The 20835-nt window shown below is 50.2% G+C and overlaps 1 protein-coding gene and 1 pseudogene across 3 annotated transcripts in view; both read left to right on the top strand.

The window, feature by feature from the left end:
- The window catches only part of GPR107 (G protein-coupled receptor 107), an 84419-nt gene extending 72036 nt beyond the window's left edge, over positions 1 to 12383 (top strand). For both annotated transcript variants that reach the window (XM_026457161.2, XM_026457160.2), the window contains 2 exons: positions 726 to 847; positions 7299 to 12383. In XM_026457161.2, coding sequence (XP_026312946.1) covers positions 726 to 847; positions 7299 to 7395 — 219 coding nt within the window. In that variant the 3' untranslated portion in view covers positions 7396 to 12383. The remainder of the gene's footprint in view (positions 1 to 725; positions 848 to 7298) is intronic.
- LOC111545845 lies at positions 9260 to 12383 on the top strand (annotated as a pseudogene). Its single transcript, XR_002732563.2, has one exon. The product of XR_002732563.2 is annotated as an uncharacterized LOC111545845 (transcript).
- Positions 12384 to 20835: the final 8452 nt, after the last annotated feature.

The following is a 20835-nucleotide window of genomic DNA, read 5'->3' as shown; positions in this document are numbered from 1 at the left end:
GGTCTCAAACTCCTGATCTCAAGTGATCCGCCCACCTCGGCCTCCCAGTGTTCTGGGATTACAGGTGTGAGCCACCACGCCCGGCCTCCTTCCATCTCTTCTGGCCTATAATTGAGATGATCTGTTTGTCCAGAAATGCTGCTGGATTCCATGAGGAATCTGAAAATAATTGCATTCTTGATTTTAGTTTTCAGTCTTAAAAGTCTGAAGAAAAAAGCCTCAGGCAGAGAAAGATTTGCCCTGAATAATTAGAACTTAGATGAGATGTGGTCTTTTCCTTTAGTTACAGGGCTTAGAGTAGTTAGAAATCAGACTGCCCTTCTTCTTTGCCCATTTTATTATTTTGGTAATAAAGTATCTTTGCAATAAACTAGAACCGCTTAACTACTAGAATAGCCACCAAATGACTTTTTTCTTGGATAACTCACTTCATGCTATAGGCGCTGTAGGAGGAAGTGGGTGTGTAAGGAGCTCTTAAAAGCTCCCCACAAAGACTGGTTAAAGCAGAGCAGAGCACGGCCTCTGAAAGGTCATCCCTGGGCAGGATGCTCCTCGTTTAAGCCTCGGCAAGTCTAAGGAAAATGCCCTCTAGCAGGAAGTGGCATTTGAGTGAAGAACCAGCAAGTGGTGGGTTGTGGGGGATATGTCAGTTTGTTGAGTTGCACTGCTTTCTGAAGAACAGTTTTGCTAATCTCTTTATTTTGGGGTGGTTTTTAAACTTGCAGCTCCTGGACGAAACGGCCACACTGGTCTTCTTTGTTCTGACGGGGTATAAATTCCGTCCGGCTTCGGATAACCCCTACCTACAACTCTCTCAGGAAGAAGATGACTTGGAAATGGAGTCTGTGTAAGAAATCTTTCTTCCCTCTTCCTTAGTCCTGTCCCCTTTGCCTAACTCAAAGCAGCGCAGTGTGAATCGGGCCAGCTGCTCTCAGCATTTCGTGGCTCCAGGGGTGGTTCCTCTATTTTTAGCAGAAGGAATGGACACTGGAAACGGACAGGCTGTCTGATTTGGTTTGAAGTACAGTATCTGCCAAGCCTTGCTGGGTCTTGTTAGGGAAGATGGAACTTGCCATTCCACTAAGCATCATTGGAGCCTGCTTTCAAGAATTCAGTGGCAAGAACTTAGGAATATACATGGCCAGTTCACGAGGGAGAACAAGGAGCCCACTTTCTGTCAGGCCCGCCATCGGGCGCTTATGTCTGAAAATGGAATCTTCTGAGTCATCTCTAAGTCTGCTAATGATCCTCACACATCCTCTATCGTCAGATAACTACGTGGCTTTTCACAGCACAATGACTTTGACCTATATCTGAGCACTAATAGGGGCTTTTCTAAGTCACAGAGTGAGTGACTCTAGGGTCCTATTTTCTGGGAAAGGGCGATCATTGTCTAGAAAAATGAATAGTGATTAAGCATATTTGCTTGTTAGCTCTGAAATTTGATAAGCCAGGTCAATTGCTGTGTTTGATGATTAGCCTAAGGCAGAGTTTTCCCTTCTTGGTTCACTGGTATATAAGTGTTCTGCCCCCAGCCCTGGCAGTCTTTGAATTCTTCCCAGTTCAGAGGCTGAGACTCGGCCCATGCTAGGCTCTGCTTGGCTGTCAGCAGGTCAAGCAGCATGAGACAGCTGTCTGTGCTCAGCTCCACGGCAACAGTAAAGGAAGGCAGGTCCTGCCAGTGGGCTCCAAACAGCATCTGCCATGCAGAGGAAGAAACTCCTCCTTCTAAACAGTTTAGTGGAGTGCAGGAGGACCATCAGCTGTGCCTTTCCTAGAAGTAGCAGGATCTGAGCAAGTGTCTGTTGGTTGAAGAGGCACACATGTGTCAGGCTGGTAACCAGCAGCATCAGGAAATAACCTAAAACATGGTGTGTTTATCATTCCCCTGCTGGGAGGCTTTAGCTTGGTCCAGCCCCATAACACGGGGTCTTTGGGTACAAGTGGCTGAGTCACAGCATCGTCTCCTTTACTGCACTGTACTCCACCGTGGTAATGGGGGCTTCCCGCTTCCCACATCCTTTCCCTCAGCCATTACATCTTGGAGTCTGGATGCATTATGAAGGTATTTTTGTTTCATAGCAACAGTTTTTTTGAAAATTTTGTTTTGGTGCTTGTTTTCTCTCTGACGGTGCGGCCCATGCAGTTGCTCTCTCTGCAGCCATTACCCCACCAGGCCTGACACAGCTTCTCTCTCTGGGCCTGGGGATGAGGGCACCGTCCAAAGTAACACTGACTTTCTCTCGCCTTCCCCGTCTGTTTCTTTGACCGTCTCTCTTTAGGCCTACCAATTTTGGCAAAAGAAGTTATCGGTAAATAATCAGCAAGTTAAAAAGTATTGGATGCAGTTTCAATTATCAGACTTGGTAGCTGCCTCCTAGGCTGTGGGTATCCTTAATAATCTGAATTACTTCTGTCATCTTGAGGAGTGAGAGTGGAAAGAAGTGTTTGGTGTGGGTTCCTGGGCCAGGAGGTTTTCTCCCTGGGGTTCCCATTCCAGAACGCTGTCCTCATTCATGATTGCTGTTCACCTTTTACCCCTCCCTGCATTCTTTCATGTGGGCAGAAAACGAATGTGGAAATGGGAACTGGAGACTAATAGAATTGTCTCTTCACCAGGTCTCCCCACATTTCCAGTCCAGAAAACACTTTTTAGTTATAGAAATGGATGTATCAGCTGGGTGTGGTGGCTCGGCCTGTAATCCCAGCACTTTAGGAGGCCGAGGCAGGCAGATCACGAGGTCAGGAGTTCACCCTGGCCAACATGGTGAAACTCCATCTGTACTAAAAATACAAAAATTAACTGGGCTTGGTGGTAGGCGCCTGTAATCCCAGCTACTCGGGAGGCTGAGGCAGGAGAATCTCTTGAAATCAGAAGGCAGAAGTTGCAGTGAGCTGAGATCACGCCACTGCACTAGAGCCTGGGCGATGAGAGTGAAACTCCATCTCAAAAAAGAAAAGAAAGAAAGAAAGAAATGGATGTATCCATGGACCACTTAGACCCAAGCCACATTCGATTGCAGTCTTGTGTGGCAGAAGGAAACCGTGTCCCATTCGGCACTTTTTGTTGCAACTACAGAGACTTGGGGCTTTGCAAGGAAAGGGGGTTACTGTTTAGATGTCAAGGAAAGAACGCTTATCTGCGGCGTAGATTGCTGGTCGGATGTTGGCCCTTCAGCTGTTAGGCCCCTTAAGTGTTTGCACCAAAATTAGGACACCTAGTGAGGTGCCTGTGAAGCTGCTGAAGCCCCCCCGCCGTGTGTTCCTGCCAGTGAGGCTTTTGGGTGTTCATCTGACTCGGGTCTCTCTTCTCACTGCTGCAGAGCCTGAGCTGCCAGGAGCGTTGCGGGCGCCCTGTCTGCAGGGGGCTAGCCAGGTTTCCTCACGTCGTGGGGGCCCCAGGTGTCCCTTCAGCCTCCCGGAGGTTTGCTGGGGGAACAGGATGTAGCGCCCACCCCACCCTGGGCATCTGCCATCAGGTTTCTTCCTCTCCTTGAGTTCACTTCTGCCACTCCCAGTCCTGGCCACACACTGAAGCTCCCTGTCACCCGCCCTGCTTGTGACAACCTCCTGTACTCCCACACGCCCTTACTCCCATTTTCCCTCTTCTCCCAGGACTCACTCAAGCCCAGAGTTGCCTCTGCTACCCCCTTACTGCCCCCGGCCCCTCCTGAATGCCAGGTCCCCGTCCTCCTGCTCCGTGTCGCCTCAGACTTGAAGCCGTACTCTTACTGCGTCACACCAAGCTGGCCCCTCCCCAGCGATCCCTACAGGCCTTGGTGACACAAACATCCGCCCAGTCTTCCGCAGCCATGGCTGAAACACCTCCCTCCTCCTCGGCCCGTGCGGAGCGTCCTGTAGGCCTCACTTTGTGCTTGTCGCCCATAGCCCCACCCTGCCTCTTTCTCTTGTGCCTGGGCTTTGTGGTGGCTGACCTCTTCACTCCCGATCCTCTCCCCTTCTGTTCATTCTTTTAGTCCCCTGGAGACAGGGTCTCACTCTGTCACCCAGGCTGGAGTGCAGTGGCACTATCACAGCTCACTGCAGCCTTGACCTCCCCGGGCTCAGGGAGTCCTTTCACCTCAGCCTCCTTAGCTGGGACCACAGATGAACGCCACCATGCCCAGCTAATGTTTTTGTATTTTTTTGTAGAGATAGGGTTTTGCCATGTTGCCCAGGCTGGTCTCAAATTCCTGGGCTTAAGCGATCCTCCCGCCTCCACCGCCCAAGGTGCTGGGAATGCAGGCATGAGCTGCCCTGGGAATACATGCGTGCCCGGCCCTTCCTGTCTGTTCTCCCAGGCTCTAGAATCACCTGTAGAGTGTTTTTGCAGTGCCAGTTTCCTGGCCACATCCCTGGAGACACTGATTCTCACCTCCTTGTGCTCAGGATTTGTGCTTTTCTCACTCCCTAGGGCAGCCTGAGCAGGAGGCAGAACTGAGAACCGCTGGAGTAAGAATCAGGGCCATCCTTGGGTGACCAGGCAGACTGGCCCTCGACAGCCCTGCCGTCCTGTGTCTGCCCCTGGCTCTCTCCCTGCCACTCTTCTTCCCAGACTGACTGGAGGTATTAAATATATATACTGTAGGCTGGGTGCAGTGGCTCAAGCCTGTAATCCCAGCACTTTGGGAGGCCGAGGCAGGTGGATCACCTGAGGTCAGGAGTTTGAGACCAGCCTGGCCAACATGGCGAAACCCCGTCTCTACCAAAAGTAGAAAAATTAGCTGGGCATAGTGGCATGTACCTCTAATCCCAGCTACTTGGGAGGTTGAGGCACGAGAATCACTTGAACCCAGGAGACGGAGGTTGCAGTGAGTCAAGATGGTGCCACTGCATTCCAGCCTGGGTGACAGAGCGAGACTTCATCTCAAAAAATAAAATCAAAATATATATACCCTGTGAGTACTTAGCACTCTCTGACTGCACCAGGAAATGTCCTGGGTTTTTCCTTCATGCTTTTTACCTGTTATATTTCTTCTTTCTGGAAACTCCTCTGACCTCCTCCCACCCAGCTCCTCCACGTCTCATGACAGGCTTCCTGGCTTCCCCGGTTCCCCAGCAGAGGGGATTCTTCTCAGCCGGAGCCATCACCGAACCCGGTTCCCAGCACTCCTGTCTCTGCTGGAAGTGGCTTTGCAGTGTTGCTCTGGAAGACCATCTCTTCGCCTGGGCTGTGGGCCCGCTAAGAGCAATAAGTCCGTTTATTTTTCCTCTATGACCTAGCATGAGGCCTGTCTTGAAAAATAAAAGTTGTCTTCTCTCTTGGCCCACCATGTGGAAAGGAGTATTTTTTTAGAGAAAGAGAGGGAGAAAATGGTTTTCCCAAGTCTGCTGTCAGGCCCGTACCCGGGTCCCAGTGAATGCTCTTTGCCTCTTAGAGTCAACGTGCATTGAACTCCTTGTCATTTTTTAACAAGATGCAGTAACCATAGGACAGCTGTGTGGTTACTGGAATGTTTCTGGAAGACATGGGGTCGCATTTCTTTGTAGTCTCAGTCGCTGTGGAGAGGCACAGGGGCTGCTGTGTGGCTCGGGGCAGGGGCTTCTCTGGCTCATGCAGAGGCCCTACCTCCTGTGTCCCTGTCTAAAGAAGGTCCCTTCAGGAGCAGCCCTGTGCACATGGATCCCTCCTGGGGCAGGTGTCTTCCTAAAGAGGCCAGGCCTGAGACACAAGCCAGCTGGCAGGAAGTGACGCTGAGCGGCTTCAGCTGAGGCATTTTCATCTTAGGGGATGCTTTTAGACTCACTTACAGCATCTGTGGGATCTGGCCATATACCTTGTCCCAACTTTGCCATAAGTACAAATAACCTGTGAGTCTAAAGGACTTGTTTGAGAAAGGTCCCGGCTGGGGGTGATTCTTTGAGCCTGGGTATGATAGCACCATGATGGCAAAGAATGAAGAGACAAAGAAGAGGGGAAGTTTTCTTCCCTTACCCCATACAAACATTTACTTACCATGAGGTCCAGCTGCATGCACTCTAGATGGGTCACATATACGGCCACTGTGTCACCGTTTGTAGGGGAAGGGGTTAGGTAGTTGGCAGAGAGATGGGATGGGTCCTTGGAAAGAGTCTGTTGAGTTGATTGATTGAATTTCTTTTACTGATGAGGAAATTTCTTTTGGTCCACAATGGGGGAGCATAAATCCTCATTGTTTCCTAGCGTGCAGGGAAGATGCTGGGCCAAGTGGCTTTTGACACCCAGTATCTCTGCCTAGTTCTCCCGCTACTCACAGAGCCGCCCACTTCCCTCATAGACCAGCTCACCTTCTGTGAGGCAAGAGATTATCCTCTCGAGATGGTGGGGCATGTGCATGCGATTCCTTCTTTTTTTTTTTTTTTTTTTTTTTTTTGAGACGAGGTCTCGCTCTGTCGTCCAGGATGGAGTGCAGTGGCCGCATCTCAGCTCACTGCAAGCTCCACCTCCCAGGTTTACGCCATTCTTCTGCCTCAGCCTCCCAAGTAGCTGGGACTACAGGCGCCCGCCACCTCGCCCGGCTAGTTTTTTTTTTTGTATTTTTTAGTAGAGACGGGGTTTCACCGGGTTAGCTAGGATGGTCTCCATCTCCTGACCTCGTGATCCGCCCGTCTCGGCCTCCCAAAGTGCTGGGATTACAGGCTTGAGCCACCGCGCCCGGCCGCGATTCCTTCTAATGGAAAGGACTGCCTTGCTCAGCTCCTCATGCCCCATGAGACCAGCGATCTTCCATTTTTAATTCTCGAATTCAACGAATGGCTCCATGGGGCCTCCTCAGAACCAGGCACCAACAGACAGAGCCCCGGGAGCTCACAGAGTGGAGGCAGAGGCCACGCGCTGAGGTACAGCCACATGGCCCAGCCCCCACCTGCAGAAAGTAGCCAGTTCTCTGTCCGTAGCGGCCAAAGAATCTTTGATTCTGGAAGGTTCCTCTAAACCTGTGTTCTGTCCCCTGGCTCAGAAATGATCAGATTTAAGTCTCATAACCGTCACTGTCACCTATCCACCACAAAAATTCCGCAAGCTGTGACAAAAAGATTCATGACGATTGTAATGATAGCTGGTGTTTATTGATTAGGCACTCTGGAGAATCTCATTTTTCCTCATGACAGTTCTGGAAAGTGAGACTTAAGCACAGAGAGGTCAAGTGACTTGGCCAGGGTTACACAGCTAGTAAGGAATGGGCCAGGAATCAAACTCAGATTTGCCTGTTTCGAAAACCAACGTCCATCATCAGTCCTAACCACCGTGCTGTGGCAGAGATGGCCTTTTACTAAGAGACTATGAGATGTTCCTAATTGTTTCTTCTTTCCCTGTTCAGTGTGACAACATCTGGGGTGATGGAAAGTATGAAGAAAGTCAAGAAGGTGACCAACGGCTCCGTGGAGCCCCAGGGCGAGTGGGAAGGCGCTGTGTGACAGAGCCGACCCTGAGGATGGCACTGTCCAAGGAAACTGTTAACTTATTCATAGTCCTATTGGAGAGCAGGAGCAGCTCCTCCAGTGAACTATTGGCACCTCCGACAGTGACACCAGGGCACATGGCTGGAGCACAGTGCCACGGAAACCTGATTTTGTACTCTCTTTTATGGAAACGATCTGTGGCTGGTTCAAGGCAGCTGGATCCTCCTTCAGGCGGGAATGGGAGGGCGGGCACAGAGAGGAGAAGAGGAAGAGAAAAGGAAGAATTCATTTTTTATTTAGGTTTATTTTTTTCTTCTTCATTTGGGAGCTCTAAGGGGTATGCAGTTGTGACCCCACGTGTGGGGCAGCGTAGCAAGGACGGCTGGTGGAGGGGGAAGGAGGGTGCGAGGCATCGGTCTGAGGCTTTAGGAAATGTCTACTGAGGACCCCGGGACTAATGAAGAAGGGCGGGGAGAGTGCCGTTGCCTGTTCAGGAGACAGAAATGAATGAAAACAGGTGACTTTGGAAAGCAAAGTCAAAACCCAGTTGAGGATGTAGCATCTGCCCCAGGATTCCTGCCCTCAGCATTGCCCCAGACCCTTATTCCAGATGCTCAGAGTGACCAGGACAGCAGCTCCTGCGGCCTAGTGGTCTTCTTTCCAACAGGAAAAGAAGGCTGTGATGTCACTGTCAGGGTCATGCCCTGTGGCACAGCCCAGGTGGTGGGAGGTGGTTTTCTGATTGAGATGTTGCCTGATGGATGGAAAGAAATGTATTTTTAAGTTCAAAAAGCATTAGCCTGTGGCGTTCCCTGGACATCCACTCCCTGACAGCCCAGAACAGCACCGTCTTGGCTTCCCTTCATGTTCATGGCTTTGTTGTGTGTGATCAGAATTTCGGGGGAAATGGAAAGGAGTTTTCTTTAAGGAGCAGCTGGGGGCAGAATAGGTAGTATTTAAGCAAATACTTAAGTCCAAGCAAATCATCTCCATTAAAAAGCTTTTCCTGTAGCCTAGTAGGATTTCTAAATAGATGAATTCAACAGACTTGGTCCCCATAGTCCAAGAGTATGTATGTGAAGAAAGTGAGCACAATTCAACAGTTCCACTCTCAGAGATTTTAGGATGGCGAAATCTTTCACAGAAACTCAGTGATTAAGTTCCCTTCCACACTTCCAGAGCTTGGCAGTGAACACAGGTAGCCACCTAAAGTGAGCAGTGTTGCAACTCAGAAAATCATCTAAATAGTGGGACAAGCTCAGAAGGTCCGTTGTGACTGAGGGCTTAAAAGGAGACCAAAACATGGCCCCATCAGGGAAGCTTCTTAATGCTTGGGGGGGCCAGCTAGGTAGGGTTGCTTCCAAAAGCTGGAGCCCACCCCTGCCTGGGGCTTGTCAGAGAGCCACGCCTGCAGGGGAACAGGGACCTCCCGGGGGTGATAGTCGTGGTCTCTGGGAGTTGTTTTCTCACCTCCCGCTTAGAAGGGTCAGGCAGAAACCACAGGATGTGGGATCACACTGACTATCCCAGGTTTGGGAACCTGAAAAAGTCTCCATTCAGAACGTGGTTGTTTTCCCTGTCCTGTGCCATTTTATCTTCCTAAATGACTAATGAGGAAGCGGGTGTTCTTTTTCTGCACTTTGATTCACCATCTGGGTTCTGTAGGGTGCTCTGAAAGTGCGACCTGCCTTCTGGCTCATGTGGAGGAAGAGCAAGCGCCTTCCCAGGCCACAGCTGCTCACCTCTCGGCAGATATTTTAGGCGAGCATCCGTGTGTCTTCCCATCTTCAGGAGAAGGGTGAATGCGCCCTAAGAGTTCACTCCTGGACCTTTTTAAAATTCACTCGGGACTGTGTGACAGAAGGGAGTTAGAAGGAGGATGGGAATATTTTTAACACTTTGTTTTCCTGTGCAGAAACACAATACCAGTTTTTGCAGAAATGTGTCTCACTCTGTGACTCCAAAGCCCTCCTCAGTCCTTCCCTGAGAGGGACACATTTGCTGTTTCTCCCGCAAGCAGATGTTGTGGATGAGGTGATAGACTCCTTGGCAAGAACGAAAGGTGTGATGAAACCTCCCTGCTCGGAAGGGTCTCCGTGGAGGTGTCCTCATTTCACATGCTGGGTTTTGCAAGCAGGGAAGCCAGGGAGTGAAGGAGCTAGAGAGAGGCAGGCGTGTGTGTGGACAGTCACTGGAGCCGCAGCCGTCAGACTGGCATGGGAACGCCAATGTTGAGTGTTGAGATTCCACACGTATGTCTGGGCTCACTCACAGCATGGCCAAGTGTCTGCAGTGCTGGTCCTGACCCTTCCAGAGCAGCAGTGGACAGATGAGATAAGACTGTTTCAGAAACAAAGATGGCCACAGCCTTCCTAACAAGGAGGTCATCTGGCCATGTCTGTATTGTAACTGGAAAAAGGCTTCAAGTCAGATTGATGATCAAGAAAAGTCAAAACCCCAGCCCAAGATTGAGAAAGCAGGTGGTGGTTCCAAGCTTTTAAGAAATTATTGAAGCTCTCCATCCTGTTCTGTGAGTGTGTCTTCCCTTTCTCCTTCACGTCATAGCTATAACCCACCGTTCATCTCTGCTCTTGCGTAAAGATGACCGATGGCGTCCAAAGCCAAGTGGCTTCACCAGCTGACAAGCCACCCTCCTGCAGCCTGAGTTTCACACTCCACTGGGTTCGTTGTCATGTGGTGTTTGAACGATTAAGCCCTTGCAGTATTTCAGGGATCAGGCAGAGAATATCGGATGCACATAGCAGAGCCACTGGTGGTATTTACAGCTTCGCTTTGTACTCCTCACTGTTTCTGCCTATGCAAAATATCCATGTTTCCTTTGAGAAATCTGTTGTGGACTGAAAGTGCTGCTGGCTGTGAAATTTAATAAAATGTGTATGTTTTGCTAGAAAATTATTTCTTGGACAATAGCAATAGTCATTGATCTCTAAATCCTGGCTCCTAACAGTGGCTGAGGACTTAGCAGCCCATTTCTTGGCCCCTCAGTGCTTTAAAGTGTAAGTAGCACTGCATTTGATGATGTTGAATATGACTCTGGTGAATCGTAGGAGGCGCTTGTGAGGAGATGCTTGCTTCAGTGTAAAAGATGCTCATGGCCTGAGTCAGTTGAGTTTTCTTTAAAGAAACCACTTTAGAGTGAAATATCCAGGGTTTCCCCGCCCCTGACATGTCCAGCCTGCCAAGGCAGCACACGGCCCCATAAGTCCACTTCGTGTGGGTGAGATTTCCTCCTGCATGATGACCTCATCACCGTCTCTGCTGTCTCCTGTCCCACAGCCTCCCTCCTTCTTCCCTCCTCCTCTGCCCTCGCCCCTCCCCCTAGCCCTTGCCCTCTTCCTCCCCCTCCTCTTCCCTCCTCCACTTCCTCCTTCTCTTCCATCGCTTCTCTGCCCTCTTTCTCCCCGTGCCTATTGATCCCACATAGGCTCATTCTGGGCACGGGCTAAAGGCTTTGGTGCATTGCAGCATTTTCTCCCAGCAGCTGTGTGAAAGATGCATTTTCTAAGCGAAGGAGAATTTTCTCAAGAGCATGCATACTCGTGCCATATATTACTGCTTTGGGTCATATAGAATGGTCTTCCTCCACACTAAAATGGGTGTCTTGTTTTGGTACTTAACAACAGTCTACTCCAGGCACCCAGTCCTTACAGACCAAGGAAGAGCATAGTGATGCCTGTTGGAATTGCAGATGCATTCTGGCCTTCTCCCCCGTCCTGAAGCATTTTCTTCGAGGAAGGCTCTTAGAACATTAGGTAGTCTGCTGAGGTTGTTGGCCCAGCTCCATACACCCAGTAGAACAGCGGAACGACTCATGCTTCATGCTGCCAAGCTGCTGTACTTCAAAGGAAACAGATCCTAGCCCATTCCCTCACCCCTGCTTCCACACTCCACACTTCACCCCTCTGCTTTTCTCTGACCCGCCCCTGGCCTTGTAAGACTCACTGTAAGCCAACTCCAGGGTGCCTGTGGCCTGCGACTTGATTCTTCCCTTTAGGATTCAGCAAGTTAATGAGTTCCCCGCTGCAGAAGTTAGACTGACTTGATACCTCTTGGTATATCAAAAAGGTATTCATCCAGAACGTACCAAATGTTCTGAAAGACCCGCTCTTCACTCCGGTTTTCCCTAGCGTGTTGCTGGCAGGGCGTCTTTAAAAGCCATCTACCTGAGTTGACGCTAATACTTGTCACCACCTGGAATGTAGTTATTGGTCGGCAGGCTGAACGTACTCCAGATTCCCCGGAGGCCACTTCTGTAGCCCAGCGATGCATCTGAGCCTCTCTGCGTGGTTTATGCTTGAAAAATAGATAATGCTTTTAGATGGCTCACTGCCAGGCCACGGGCCCCGCACATCTCAGGCCCTGTGTGAGGGAGCACACTGAGATGGTGCAGGAGTGAGTGGGCATGGCTTGGCCTCACTGCCTCAGGGACCTGTTGGAGTTCTGGCAGCAGGGCGTCTGCAGGTGGGACGGCGTTCTGGGCAGAGTCAGAACGGTCAGAATGAAACAGAACAGCTAACTCACCCAGAGGACAGCTTATTTTGAGGCAGGGTTTTGGATTTTGGAGGGGGCAGCCAGATGAGGCAGTGAGCTTCCAGAAGGTCAGCCTTTGGAGCACATAAGTTAACTGTTAACAGGGTCCAGAAGCTGTGTCCACACGGGGGCTTTGACTCTTCAAACAGCTTTTGCAGATCGTAAATTGCGTTTGCCTAGTCATGTGACCTCAAAAGAAGTCAGACATATTTAATCCAGAAATAGTTTCGTTTGAGGGAGGGCTTGCAGGTCTGTAAATAGCATTTGCTTTCCTGGTTAGAGATTGGGATGCAGAAGGAGTTTTCAGTTTTTTTTTTTTAAACACTAATCATTGAAGAGTATTTATGTAAACATATAATGTATAATGGGTGGGGGATCCAATCAGGGTGATGTACGGGGTGAATTCTCTTGCCGTGTTGCAAAATGTGTAAAATAAAGATTATCTGGCAGAACCGTGTGTGTCTGAGATCCAGGGAGTCGCCAGCTCCTGGTGCTTTCTCTCCTCCACCTCCCTCTCATAATTTTTTTTTTTTTTTTTTTTTTTGTGATTTTTGTTCATTAAATTAGTTAACTGCCTCCCACCAGTTCCTACTGACAATAGTGACACCTACTAGATAAGTTCCAGGTATCTTAGCAGATCTGTGGCAGCGCAATGAAGACCCAGACGCCTGAAAACCGGTTGTAGGTTACTGATGTCCTGCTTATGCTGGAGGCGGGCGAAGCCTTGTGAACCAGTGTCAGGGCACTGCTGCCATTTGAGGGGAGATGACGGGCCTGGCGCAGAGCCTGCACTGTGACAGGCGCAAGCGCACCTCCCCCTGCGTCGGTTAGCAGTAACTCTGGGTTACCCCAGTTGGAAGCAGAGAAATCCAGGATTTTAGACTCAAAGCATTTTTAGAAGTCATTCAGTTCCAAAGCCCATATTTTACTAAGAATGTTTTAAATTGAGGCCTATTTTACCTGCAGTAGAATCCTTTTTTTTAGACGGAGTTTCGCTCTTGCTGCCCAGGCTGGAGTGCAATGGCGTGATCTCGGCTCACCACAACCTCTGCCTCCCAGGTTCAAGCAATTCTCCTGCCTCAGCCTCCTGAGTAGCTGGGATTACAGGCGTGCACCACCATGTCTGGTTAATTTTGTATTTTTAGCAGAGACGGGGTTTCTCCATGTTGAGGCTGGTCTCGAACTCCTGACCTTAGGTGATCTGCCCGCCTTGGCCTCCCAAAGTGCTGGGATTACAGGCGTGAGCCACTGCACCTGGCCAGAATCCATCCTTTTTAAATGTAGAGTTTGTTGCGTTTTGACAGATGGATGTACAGTCCTGTGGCCTCTACCACAATCAAGATGGAACATGCCCGTCACCCCATGCAGCCCCCTTTTGCCCCTTCCCGGTCCAGACTGCCCCCTTTCTGAAACTACCACAGCCCCGGCTCTGATTCCACCATAGTCTCATTTGCCTCGTCTAGAACTTCATGTGAATGAAACTGCGCCGGGCGCCCTCTTTCGTGTCTGGCTGCTTTCACGCAGCATACTGATTTGTAATTCATCCCTCCAAAGCCCTGCCTTCAAAACTGCAAAAATGAGCCTAAAGAAGGTTCTGCCACTGCCCACCCACATCCTTCCCCTTTTTCCCCCAGCTATTAAGTGTCGGAGCTGAGACAAGAACCCAGGCCTGCTGACTCCAACCTTGTTGGGATAATAAGGATTAAGTCAAGGACTTGGCCCAGTGCCTGACACAGGAAGGCCTGAGAGAAATGACTGTGTTGGTTACTGCCGTTGTGCTTATAAAAATGTGAGCATGGGCCAGGTGCAGTGGCTCACGCCTGTAATCGCAACACTTTGGGAAGCTGAGGCAGGCGATCACCTGAGGTCAGGAGTTCAAGACCAGCCTGAGCAATATGGCAAAACCCTGTCTGTACTAAGAACTACAAAAATTAGCCAGGTGTGGCACGTGCCTGTGGTCCCAGCTACTCGGGAGGCTGAGGCAGGAGAATTGCTTGAGCCCCGGAGGTGGAGGTTGCAGTGAACCGAGATCCTACCACTGCACTCCAGCCCGGGCGACAGTGAGACTCCATCTCAAAAAAAAAAAAAAAAAAAATTTGAGCATGAACCTCAGTTCACCAGATCATAGAACTTCAGAATGAAAAGGAGAGAGAATCCCTGTCCGTGGCCAAGGTTTCCCAGTGAGTGGCCATGCCCACCCACAGCTCTTTCTGGAGGCCTTGCCTGTGCCGCAAAGCACCAGCAGGAGGCATGGGGTATCCTGAGAGTGGGGAGCCCAGGATTCAGAACCCAGGATGAGAGACGCCAAGGCAACGCGGGAAGGGGACAGCTGAGAAAAGACTCGGGAAGGACCTTGCTGATCATCTAATCTAGTGGTCCTCAAACTTAGCGAGCACCTGAATCCCCAGTAGAGTCCCTGGGGCACCCGAGAGTCAGCATTGCTAACACACTCCCAGCTGGTGCCAACACGGCAGATCTGGACCACACTGAGAACAGATCCAACCCAGTTTTCTTCCCGAGTCTTGGGTCCGTCTCCAGCTGGCGACACGGACAAGGGCCCACCTTGCACACAGCTCTTGTGGGACGGAAGTCAGCGGCTCTGTCCTGCCAGGTGGCATTGCAGTGGGGACCAGGTGAGAGACGGCAGGCAGGTGCTGGCAGGGGCCTAGCTGTCCTGCTGCTCCCCTGAACCATCCAACGTGGAGCCCCCTTGCTGTTCAGGTCTCTCTGGCTCCTTCTTCCCCTACCGCTAGCGTGGAGCTTTGCCAGTTAGAAATTCAGGGGCTGGGCCGGGCGCGGTGGCTCAAGCCTGTAATCCCAGCACTTTGGGAGGCCGAGATGGGCGGATCACGAAGTCAGGAGATCGAGACCATCCTGGCTAATACGGTGAAACCCCGTCTCTACTAAAAAATACAAAAAAACTAGCCGGGCGAGGTGGCGGGCGCCTGGAGTCCCAGCTACTCGGGAGGCTGAGGTGGGAGAATGGCGTAAACCCGGGAGGCGGAGCTTGCAGTGAGCTGAGATCCGGCCACTGCACTCCAGCCCGGGCGACAGAGTGAGACTCTGTCTCAAAAGAAAAAAAAAAAAGAAAGAAATTCAGGGGCTGACTGAGGAGGAGCTTGAGAAGCCTCGGCGCCCGTGGGTTTGGCGTTAGGAAAGCCCACGCCCGCGAATCTGACCCCGGCTTCGATAGTTGTGCCTTGCACCCTCCTTTGATCAGTGTCAGCAGAGGAAGAGCCACCTGGCACAAAGCAAGGGCTTAGCAAATGAGAGGCCTTCAGTGCCTGTGGCGGGCTGGACTTCATCCAGCAAGACCACCTCAGGGGGATAGGTCGTTTCAAGGTCATTTCAGAACATCCCCTCTGCTTGCTCTGTTTGCTGAGCTTCCCATCACTAGGACCCTGACTGCACAGACACCAGCTAGCCAGGAGCTCCAGTGTGAGGCTGAGGAGACCAACCTGCCCTGCTGGCCCCAAAGACGCAGGTCGTACCAAGCTGTTGTATTGACTTACTCTGAATATAAGTACCCACAGGCACTCACTCTCTGCAGCACTGGAACAGGCCTGGGCATCGCAGTTGCTTGGTAAATACTGACTGGACTTGAACCTACACCAGCGTCCTGGGAGGAACAGTTCTGTCCCAGGAGGTCTGGAAGCCAGCTTGGTGATCGGCGGGTATTGTCGGGGGAGCCAGATGCCTCCCAGGTTGGCCGCCCTTGTCGGCTGCAGCATCTCATTTCTTCCCATTGTGCAGGAGTCTTGTCATGTCATTGGTCATCTCCAGCTGGTCCACTCTGATTGGCAGCTGTCACTGCTGGAAAAACATAACAGTTAACAACTCTAGTCTGGTAGGCAAACTTTTGAAGTCAGAGAAATAACTGGGTCCTGATCATTGCGAGGCCGGGGGCTTTCTGGTGGTTCTGATAAAACAGGCAGTGCACGCTAAGTCTGGAGCAGATATTGGCCCCAATGTGTGTTTCTGAGAACAGCCTACCGCTCCCGGGCCCCAGGACCCTGGGTAGATCCACCCTCCCCCTACCCGGGCTCCTTATCGCAGCTGCCCTTGGGTGGCCTGCCCTTCACCAGGAATCTGTCAGGTGGGCAGATCGGTAGCTGTTGACTCCCTCAGGCTGAGTTACAAGGAGGCCGGGTAAGTACTCACCCTAAGGAAAGAAAGTGCAGATTTCCTTCCTGGAGGCTGGCATCGGCTTTGCCCTCCTGTAAGCCACCTGCATGGTGGGGCGTTTCTGAGAATCCGTCCTGAACCCCTTGGCACTGGCCTGCCCGCCCCCACGAAGAGAAGCACGCTCAGCAGTTGAGAACTGGATGTTGGGGGGTTGGTGTGACCCACTTGGGAGCTGCACCTTAAACTGCTCCTTCCCAGTTTGCCAAAGGAACGCTGACCTCTGCAGAAATGAGGAAGCTGCTCATTAACACACATCCGCAGGAATCGAGCTTGCGCCCTGCATCAGCCATTCTAGTGTATGTCCTTAGACGTAACTGCGTCTCTGTCACTCAGAGCCCTGGTTCCAGTTGGCCCCCGCCGCCTGAGGCTGAACATCATTCAGCACATGCTGGTAGGGGCAGGGCCGCAGAAGAAATGAGCAGTAAGTCTGGCTGTAAGTCTGGCTGTTCCACACGGGAGAACAGTACTGGGGAGGGGAGAAAGCCACGGGCCGGCGAAGCCATGGGGCACAGCTGAGCGGCGGCACCGCGTCTCCTCCCTTCCCACTCGCTGCTTCCCTCTACCTTTGCAGCCATCTCGCTGTCCATCGGCCCCCTCACTCTGCGTCTTCCCCCTTTCCATGTCACCTGGTCCCTTCCATCAAGCAATCAAGGTTGTTCAAGTTTTTCCATTCACAAAAAGCAGCTAACAACAACAACAAGAAAAAAACAGCTGCAGGCCCCCGTCCCCCTTCAGAGCTCTCTGGGGTCCACTGCTTCACCTTCCAGACACCCCGGCGCACTGCGGGCTGGTTTCCACCCTGCCACAGTCTGGCTAGAGTGACTCACAACCTCTGGGGGCTTGGCTATTGTCTTCCTTGACTTCAGCAGCTTTTAACACAGTGGGACAGTCTTCCCTATTGAGATGCCTGCCACCACCCCTCGTACGCTCCATCGACCAAATTCAACATCCTGCGGTTTTCCAGGCTCTCCAGCTGCGTGGCCATGGTCAGCTCGTGTCAACCCTTTAGTGCTGGGTCCTGGGCTCTGTCCCAGCTCTGGCCCTGCCCAGTCTCTCCCACTCTGGCTTCCTGACACCCAGGAGTTTATTTCAGTCTAACCCTGTCCTGAGATCCTCATGGCTCATTCTGCTGCCTCCTGGGCTGGTCTTTTTTTTTTTTTTTTTTTCCCGAGACGGAGTCTCGCTTTGTCACCCAGGCTGGAGTGCCGTGGCACAATCTCAGCCCACTGCAACCCTCATGTCCCATGTTCACGCCATTCTCCTGCCTCAGTCTCCTAAGTAGCTGGGATTACAGGCACCTGCCACCACGCCCAGCTATTTTTTGTATTTTTAGTAGAGACGGGGTTTCACCGTGTTGGCCAGGCTAGTCGACTAGTCTCAAACTCTCACCTCAAGTGATCCACCTGCCTCAGGGCACTGGGTTACAGGTGTGACCCACTGCACCCTCCTGGGCTGTTTTAAAGGGACATCAAAAGCCATACTTTCTTTTTTTCCTTCTTTTTTGTTTTTGTTTTTTTGAGATGGAGTCTCGCTCTGTCGTCCAGGCTGGAGTGCAGTGGTGTGATCTTGGCTCACTGCAAGCTCCACCTCCCGGGTTCACGCCATTCTCCTGCGTCAGCCTCCCTAGTAGCTGGGACTACAGGCGCCAGCCACCACGCCCAGCTAATTCTTTGTATTTTTCGTAGAGACGGGGTTTCACCGTGTTAGCCAGGATGATCTTGATCTCCTGACCTCATGATCTGCCCACCTCGGCCTCCCAAAGTGCTGGGATTGCAGGCGTGAGCCACCGCACCCGGCCTATACTTTCAAAATGAAATGACCACGCCCCTCCCTGATCCTGATTAAAAAATAACCAAAACAAAACAGAAACCCACCTGGCCCTTATCCTGGATGCTTCCCTCTCCCCACCGCCGCCTCGTCCTGTGGTTAAAGTCCACCCACTTTTGTCCCCACTGCTACTGCCCAGGCAGCCACCCTCATCTAGATGACAGCACCAGCCACCTGCCAGCTGGCAGCCAGGCCTCTAGTCTTGCCCTGCTTCTAGCCTATTTACCATGCGTTAGCCAGGGTGACTCTTTGAAAGTGCTTGCCCTCTCTGTTAAGTATAGAGATTACAGAAGTGAGCCAGGAAGGTACAAGATCAAGATAAAAAAATATATGTTTCTATACACAATAAACAGTTCAAAAATAAAATTAAGGAAAGAACTTCATTTACAATAGCATCGACAAAATGAAATACTTAGTAATAAATGTAACAGCTACAAAACTTATACTCTGAAAACTATAAAATGTTGAAATAAATTAAAACCTAAATAAATGGAAAGACATCCCGTATTTGTGGATTGGAAGACAATATTGTTAAGATGACAATACTCCCCAAATTGATGTACAAATTCAATGTCATTTCTTTCAAAATCTCAGATGGCTTATTTGCACAAATTCACAAGCTGAAGCTCATATGCAAATACAAGGAATCAAGAATAGCAAAAATAATGTTGGGAAAAAAAGGACAGAGTTAATGAACTCATTTCTCAGTGGGTTTTTTTGTTTGTTTTGTTTTTGTTTGTTTTGTTTGTCTTGCTCTGTTGCTCAGGCTGGAGTGCAGTGGCACAATCTTGGCTCACTGCAACCGCTGTCTCCTAGGTTCAAGTGATTCTCCTGCCTCAGCCTCCCAAGTAGCTGGGATTACAGGCATATGCCACCACACCTGGCTAATTTTTATATTTTTAGTAGAGTCGGGGTTTCACCATGTTGGTTAGGCTGGTCTCGAACTCCTGACCTCAGGTTATCTGCCCTCCCAAAGTGCTGAGATTACTGGTGTGAGCCACCACGCCTGGCCACTTCTCAGTTTTAAAATTTACTACAAAGCTACAGTAATCAAGAGAGTGTAGTACTGGCAGAAGTATAGCTATGTAGATCAATAGAACAGAACTGAGAGTATGAAAGAGTTGCCCAAGCTGGAGTGCATTGGCTATTCCCAGGCATAAGCATAGCTCATTGCAGCCTCAAACTCCTGGGCTCAAGCCATCCTCCTGTTTCCTGAGTAGCCAGGACTACAGGCTTGTGCCACCACACACAGCTCGGTTTTTTGTTCGTTTGTTTTGTCTTTTGTTGTTGTTGTTGTTTTTGTTGAGACTACCCTGGGCTGGTCTCAAACTCCTGGCCTCAAATGTTTTTGTTTTCTGAGATGGAGTCTCGCTCTGTCACCAGGCTGGAATGCAGTGGCACAGTCTTGGCTCACTGCAACCTCTGACTCCCTGGTTCAAGTGATTCTCCTGCCTCAGCCTCCCAAGTAGCTGGGACTACAGGCGTGCACCACCATGCCTGGCTAATTTTTGTATTTTTAGTAAAGACAGAGTTTCACCATGTTGGCCAGGCTGGTCTCGAACTCCTGACGTCAGGTGATCCACCCGTCTCAGCCTCCCAAAGTGCTGAGATTTACAGGTATGAGCCACTGTGCCTGGCCAAAATTTACCGTCTTTCACATGTATAGTCCAGTCATGTTAAGTACATTCACCGATCTCCAGAACTCTTTATCTTGCAAAAATGGATACCCTATACCTATTCCACAACTCTCTGTTTCTTCCAGCTCCTTACCTCCACCCCTTGCCAACCACTGTTCTGCTGTCTTTGTGAATCTGACTACTCCAGAGATTTCATATATCTGGAATCATATAGTATTTACCTTATTGTGACTGACTTATTTCTCTTAGCGTAATGTCCTCGAGGTTGCTCTTTGCTTATTTATGTTTTTTGTTTTTTTGAGACAAGGTCTCCCTCTGTCACCCAGGTTGGAGTCAGTGGCATAGTCAAGGCTCACGGCAGCCTCGACCTCCTGGGCTCAAGCAATCCTCCCACCTCAGCCTCCCTAGTAGCTGGGACTACAGGCATGCACCACCACGCCTGGCTAATCATTTTATTTTGTGTAGAGATAGGGTCTCACTATATTGACCAGGCTGGTCTGGAACTTCTGGACTTAAATGATCCTCTCACCTCAGCCTCCCAGAAATTCTTTGTATATTCTGAATATTAATCCATTTTCAAATATATGGTTTACAGATAGTTTCTTTCATTCCATGGGTTGTCTTGTCACATTTTTTATAGCGTCCTTTGATGCACAAAAATTTTTAATTTTGATGAAGTCCAGTTTATTTTTATTTTCTGTTTTGTTGCCTATGCTTTCAGCATCCAACGAGATCCAAGAAATAACTGGCAAATCCAATATCACGAAGATTTCCTCTATGTGTTCTTCTAAGAGTTTTATATTTTTAGCCTTTCTATTAGAGCTTTGATCTATTTTATTTTTGTGTATAGTGTAAGACAAAGGTCCAACTTCATTCTTTTGCATACAGATACCCAGTTTTCCCAGAAACCACTGTTTGAAAAAACTGTCCTTTTTCCCTTTCTCCAAAGAAGGTACACAGCCAGCCAGCATGCGAACAGATGCTCAGCATCATTAGCCATCCAGGGAATGTAAATGAAAATCACGGTGAGATTCACTTCACACCCACCAGGGTGACTGTAATCAGAAAGACAGATGATGACAAGTGTTGGTGAGGACATGGAGAAACTGGCACCCACATACACCGCTGGTGGGAATGGAAAAGGGGGCACCTGCCCTGGAAAAGTTGGACAGTTCCCTCAAGAGAGTAAATGTAGAGCTACCATATGACCCAATAATTCTACCCCTAGAGACAACGGGTAAAATGTTTCTCTTTA

This window comes from Piliocolobus tephrosceles, chromosome 14 (genome assembly GCF_002776525.5).
Source record: "Piliocolobus tephrosceles isolate RC106 chromosome 14, ASM277652v3, whole genome shotgun sequence".
Lineage (NCBI taxonomy): Eukaryota > Metazoa > Chordata > Mammalia > Primates > Cercopithecidae > Piliocolobus > Piliocolobus tephrosceles.
This window is presented reverse-complemented; position numbering and strand designations above follow the sequence as displayed.